General features: G+C 55.5%; 1 protein-coding gene across 1 annotated transcript; it reads left to right on the top strand.

The window, feature by feature from the left end:
* Positions 1-1,281: 1,281 nt before the first annotated feature.
* Positions 1,282-4,725, top strand: TLR5 (toll like receptor 5; the record flags this gene model as incomplete). Its single annotated transcript, XM_080824973.1, has 2 exons — positions 1,282-3,614; positions 3,978-4,725. 2 exons carry the CDS (start codon positions 1,282-1,284, stop codon positions 4,099-4,101), a joined length of 2,457 nt encoding a protein of 818 aa, XP_080681099.1. The 3' UTR covers positions 4,102-4,725.
* Between the last annotated feature and the right edge of the window lie 1,857 nt (positions 4,726-6,582).

Raw genomic sequence — 6,582 nt, 5'->3', positions numbered from 1 at the left:
CAAGGAAGAGTGTGGCCTGTTTGTTCACCCCCTCCTGTGTCCCAAACAGCTCCCATCTGCATGGCGGACATGCAGATGATGCTTGGGAGACAGGCGGAGCCAGACTGCAGAAGTGGGAGGAGGGGAGCCACCTGGGGAAGACAAGGAGAGGCCAGAAGCGAGCGGGGATGGGGCCGGGGCGGGTTGGGGGGTGTCTCCCGGCCACGGGGAGGGCGAGTGGCCCACGGGAGGTGAGGGGCCTCCGCTGCTGCGGCCCTGGCCCTGGCCCCAGCCTCAGGTGGGAATGGCAGAGAAACAAGGGGCCCTGGTCAACAATCTCGCTCTGCGGAGTTCTTCCCCTTGATTAGTAAATGCGCAGTTTGGAGGCTTGGGGTCAACTCCGGCTCCACACCCACTTCTGTTTGCTGTAATCTGTGTGTCGCAGCCTCAGGGTTTCCATGGAAACCCCACCACAGATCAACCCCAAGGCGGAGCAAAACCTCCGCAGAGTCATGGTCCAGACCCACGGGACGCTGTCGTCGAGCCTGCGGGTTAACGCTCTGTGCAGACCCACACCTGCTTCCTGTTCCCCTCCTACCTTCGCCCCATTCTCCATCCCGAGAGTCACAGAGTACTTCCTTCCCTTTGGAGGTTCCACGGAGAGCAGGCTGAATGCGCCCCGGGCGCAGGAGGCGGGGCCCCTCTCCACCTGGTGCAGGGCTGGGGACACAAGCCAGACGCAAGTAGGGATGCCCTGACCTGCAGCCTGCCCACCCCATCATGCAGGACATGTTGACCTGCCATGTCTGATGCTAGTGGAGGGTGAGGAGGACCAGCGTTTGTGTGATGTGACAGGCCATGAGTGTGTAGTGAGGACAGAGGGGTGGACGGGCCCATGCCCTGGGCAGGGTAGGTGGGGAGCTGCCACGGAGCCGTAGGCAGGGGGAAGAGGGGTCCCTGGCAGGGGAGGGGGGAGGGGAACGCAAATGTGTCTCTGCCTGCTGTTTTCTTCAGCTTCCGTGGCAGACCTTGAATGAGTGATTGCATGAACGAGTGAATGAGAAACAGACTTGTTGTAAAGGTCAGGTATTTCTGAGGTGCTTAGAACAGTGCTCACCACCCTGCACCACAGTGCAAGTCAGAGTGAAGAGCACCGTCTACACTGACATGTAAGCCATGGCCACGCCCGCGGGGTCTCGGGGAGCTGGCACATCGAGGGGTGCCCGCGAGGCCCAGGGACCCAGTGCGATGCCTTGAGCTGGGACGGCTGTGTTCTCATCCTCCCTCCTTCCCCACAGAATCATGGGAGGACACCTGGACCTTCTGTTGGGGGTAATGCTCGTGGCCGGCCCTGTGCTAACAATTCCTTCCTGCACCTCTGATGGCCAGAGGGCCTTGTATCGCTCTTGCAACCTAACCCAGGTGCCACCGGTCCCCAGCACCACCCAGATCCTCCTGCTCAGCTTCAACTATATCCAGACTGTGACAACCATGTCCTTCCCCTTCCTGAAGCAGCTGCAGCTGCTGGAGCTCGGGACTCAGTTTACCCCCTTTACCATTGGCAGAGAGGCCTTCAGAAACCTGCCCAACCTCAGGGTCTTGGACCTGGGCAATAGTCAGGTGGATTTCCTGCATCCCGATGCTTTCCAGGGGCTGCCCCACCTACAGGAACTTAGACTCTTCCACTGTGGTCTGTCCGATAAGATAGTAAAAGATGGTTATTTCAGAAATTTGGAGTCTTTGTCTCACCTGGACCTGTCCAAAAACCAGATTCATAGCCTTAACCTTCACCCTTCATTCTGGGAATTAAATTCCCTGAAGTCCATTGATTTTTCCCTCAACCAGATACCCATCGTATGTGAACACGAGCTTCAGCCGCTGCAAGGGAAAACACTCTCGCTGTTAAACCTCGCCGCCAATCAGCTGTACAGCAGGGGCTCCATGGACTGGGGCACGTGCATGAACCCTTTCAAAAACATGGTCCTGGAGACCCTGGACGTTTCTGGCAATGGCTGGACAGTAGACATCACGGGCAACTTCAGCAGGGCTGTCAGCGGGAGCCAGATCACCTCCCTGGTGCTGGCCCACCACATTATGGGGTCTGGGTTTGGCTTCCGGAACATCAGGGACCCCAACCGGGACACGTTCGCTGGCCTGGCCAGGAGCACACTGCTGTGGCTGGACCTGTCCTATGGCTTCATCTTCTACCTGAACTTCCGAGTCTTTGAGGCCCTCAAGGACTTGAAGCTCTTGCAGCTGGCCCACAACAAGATCAACAGGATTGCAGGAGAAGCGTTTTATGGGCTTGACAGCCTCCAGGTTCTCAACATGTCCTACAATCTCCTAGGGGAGCTTTATGATTCTGATTTCTCTGGACTCCGTCAGGTAGCCTATATTGATCTCCAAAACAATCATATTGGGATCATTCAGAACCAGACCTTCAGGTTCCTGAAAACGTTACAGACCTTGGATCTGCGGGACAATGCTCTTAAAACAATCTCTTTCCTACCAAGCCTAGACACCATCTTCTTGGGTAGCAACAAGCTGGCGGCCTTGCCGGACATGGAGCTTAAAGCCAACTTCATCCACTTGTCAGAGAACAGGCTGGAGGATCTGGACGATCTCTATTTCCTCCTCCAGGTCCCTGACCTCCAGGTGCTCATTCTGAATCAAAACCGCTTTTCCTCTTGCAGCCGCGCTCGTGGCCCGGCAGGGAGCCTCAGCCTGGAAACGCTTTTCCTCGGAGGAAACATGTTGCAGCTTGCCTGGGAAACCGGCTTCTGCTGGGATGTGTTCAAGGGGCTTTCCCAGCTCCGGGTCCTGTATCTGAACAATAACTACCTGACCTTCCTCCCGCCGGGGGCCCTTGGCGATCTGAGCACGCTGAGGGGTCTCGACCTCAGTTCCAACAGGCTGATGAAGCTTGCTCCTGGTGACCTGCCTGCCAACCTGGAGGTGCTGGACGTGTCCAGAAACCAGCTCCTGTCCCTGGACCCCGACCTGCTGGCGTCCCTCACCACCGTGGACATAACACACAACAAGTTCATCTGTGAGTGTGACCTCCGTTCTCTTGTTGCTTGGCTCAACCAGACCAACGTCACCGTGCTTGGGTCTGGTGCAGACATCTCCTGCATGTACCCCAACGCGCTCGCAGGGACCCCCCTCTCCTCTGTCTCCATGGAGGACTGTGATGAAGAGGAGGTCTTGAAGGCCCTACGGTTGTCTCTTTTCATCTCCTCCACGGTGACCCTGACTCTGTTCCTCATGACAGTCTTTGTGTCCACCAAGCTCCGGGGCCTTTGTTTCGTCTGCTACAGGGCGGCCTGTGGACTGCTGCCCACGGTCCAGGCCGAGCGCCACGAGTCCGAGCCGTACAGATACGATGCCTACCTCTGCTTCAGCGGCAGAGACTTTGAGTGGGTGCAGCGGGCGCTGCTCAGACACCTGGATGCTCAGTATAGCACCCAGAATAGATTCAACCTGTGCTTTGAAGAAAGAGACTTCGTCCCGGGGCGGGAGCACATCGCCAACATCCAGGACGCCGTGTGGGGCAGCAGGAAGGTGGTCTGCCTCGTGAGCAGACACTTCCTCCGGGACGGGTGGTGCCTGGAAGCCTTCGCCTACGCCCAGAGCAGGTGTGTATCTGATGTGGACGGCGCCCTTATCCTGGTGATCGTCGGGTCCCTGTCCCAGTACCAGCTGATGAAGCACCGGGGCATCGCAGGGTTTGTGCGGAAACGGCACTACCTCAGGTGGCCTGAGGACCTCCAGGACGTGGGCTGGTTCCTTCACACACTCTCCCAGCACATTCTGAAGAGAGAGAAGGATACCATCAGGGATGGGAGCATCCAGCTGCAGGCTGTGGTGACCGTCTCCTAGCCAAGGAGCATTTCCCCCTAATCTCATGCCACAGATAACTCTTACTGTTTTGGGGTCCTGTTTTGGGGTTTTTTTTAAATTCCCTACTAGGAAAATAACATAGCTCTGAATTCTCATAGCCACATGGTGCCTGGTCTCACTGACCTGGAAATGGAAAGGAATCCTGTTCTCTCCAGACATACCGACCGCAGGACACACCTTCGTCATGGGAAGGGCACAAGGAGAGGTGTCCCAGGTGGCTAAGAGCCTTTCTCTGGTGCTCACTCAGTTGGCAAGGGGTGCCCTGTGCTCTGCAGAACAACACTGAGGAGGAAGAATGGAAAAGAGGGTGTGTTTCCTGCTTCCACCATGGGGACGATGCCGCAGCTATTTGAGATAAGCTCTGTTTGAGATAAGCTCTGGCCCCACAGAAGCCAGCGGGAGAGGACCTGGATCTTGTCAAGACCATAGCGCTCTCCCTGTTCCTCATGAGCTCTTCTTCTTCACACATGGCCTGTGTTCCCCTTCCTTCTCCCCCACACCCCACTCATCCACTGTGCTACACGGGGAGCCTGGTTCCAGGCCTGATTCTGTTGCTCAGGCACTGTGTGACCTTGAGGACATGACGCCCCCTCTCTGGGCCTGCTTTTTTATCTGCGGGCCAGGTGCTATCTACCAAGGATCTCAGGCTTCTCAGATCTTCTCCTTAGTTACCTTGCTGGCCCCAAGGGCGTGCGCACACAGAGGGACCTTCTGGAGACAGTCAAAACTTCTCTGAAGTTGTATTTTTTTTATCTTAAGTCTCTGTATATTTTGCATTCTGTCTTTTTGTATGTTTATTTTAATACATAAATGTTTTTCTGCAAAAGTATTAAGAAAATTTAAACCGAGGAAGGTGTGCCAGAATATTGCCCATGGCTTCACACACAGCCCCCTAAGCCCAGCAACCCCAGCTCGGCTGCCACATTTGAGGGGCGCCCTTAGGCCAGGGGCCCAGCGTCCCAAAATGTCTTTCCTGTCCCCTGGCCCTGATTCCTCTGGAACATCCCCCGCTGCCCCCGACCCTCCACCTCTTCCTTCTGGAAAGTTCTCCCAGCTCTGCCCATCCATCCTTTGTGTTCTTCAAAACCCCACCCACCCAGCCTCCTGGGATGCCTCCAACCCAGAATGCTCTCAAATTCTCAGCACCTAACCTGTTCTTCTAAGACAAGCACTTGTGACTTCCTGTGAGAGCTGTGAGCCTGTCTGGCTGCTCACCCCTCCGGACTATAAGCTCCGTGGGAAGACCCTCCTTCTGTGTCCCACCCTCACTGGCTGTCAGAGACCACGAATGGTTTTGGGAAGGAATTCCTTCTCTCCGTCTTCCTCCTCATCTGTCTGGCGAATTTCCTAGCACAACTGCCCTTTCCTGTAACCCTACAGATTTTTGTCACTGGCCTAGACAGTGAGCCCCTGATGGCAGGGACGTTGTCTTATTCATCACTGTATCCTGAGCCCCATATAGTGCCTGATCCCTAGCACATGCTTAATAAGGGTGTGGTGAATGAATAAAGTGTGCTGGGAAGCCCAGCTCCTGGGAGGTGCTGGGTGCTGGGTGGAGAGCAGAAGGTCCAGGCTCATTTCAAACCATGCAGTGTGGTGCGGGACTCCTGGGTAGGGGGATGGGCTTAGCCTCTATGAGCAAGCAGGGGTTGGACTAGAATGAGGAGATGGAGAGGTTAGATGGGGGGATGGAGGGGTGGAGGGATGAAGAATGGTGTGATGGAGGAATGGGGTGATGGAGAGATAGGGTGATGGAGGATGGGGTGATGGAGGGGCCGGGGATAGAGAATGAGGGTGTGGAGGATGGGGGGATGAAGGGATGAGGGGGCTGGAGGAATGGGGGATGGGGGATAAAGAGGTGGAGGGATGGGTTTTCTGAGGGATGACGGTGTTGGGGGATAGGCTGATGGGGATGGAGGAGTGGGGAATAGGGGATGAGGGGTAGAGGGATGGGGCATGGAGGGAGGAGGGGGATGGTGGGGTGGGGTGATGGAGAGATGGGTGATGGAGGGGTGGGATGATGCAAGATGAAGGAAGAGAGAGAGAAGCAGCTGTTTGTGAGCATTGCACTAGGAAATGCAGTGACAGAAAATACCCAGCACACTAAAGCTCTGCTGTAGGAACAGTTGTGACCAGGAATCAGGAAGATGGTAAAAGGCTACTGACTCAGGACAAACCTTCCTGCCCCCGTGGGGCAGTCATGCTTCTCCCCACGCTGCAGGAACCTGGTCTTACATCAGGACCGCTGGAAAGGCATTCCCTTGTCCTGGTGGGGTGGGGGACTCGGGGGCAGTGCTAGCCCAGGTACCCCCTTGCTTTTGGGGGACTGTGCCCATGACTGTTTTCCAAGCCAAACCCGGACCTGTGGAAGGACAGGGGTGAGCGTATCTGTGGGAGCAGTAGGTTGGAACAGGAGGATGGAGTCCATTTCACAACCCTTTCTAATCCTCTGACTCAATAAAAACCCTAATAGCAGTAATTTTCCTAATGAAACACATTTAGAAAGCACCTTTTTGATGTTTCTGTCATAGTTCATGGGGAGCTGTTCACCACAGAAGTCCCCGCCACCATTGAACTCGACAGGCCACTCTTTATTCCTGACTTTCTCTTTTCTGGCAAAGACCCCAAACATTCTTACATCCTTTTCATTTGCCTTCCCTCCCATCAGCAGACCCAACAGTTAGAATTCTCTTTCAGGCCATT

Source organism: Martes martes (assembly GCF_963455335.1).
Source record: "Martes martes genome assembly, chromosome: 15".
Classification (NCBI taxonomy): Eukaryota; Metazoa; Chordata; class Mammalia; order Carnivora; family Mustelidae; genus Martes; species Martes martes.
The sequence above is the reverse complement of the archived record's forward strand: the minus strand, read 5'-3'. Positions and strand labels throughout refer to the sequence as shown.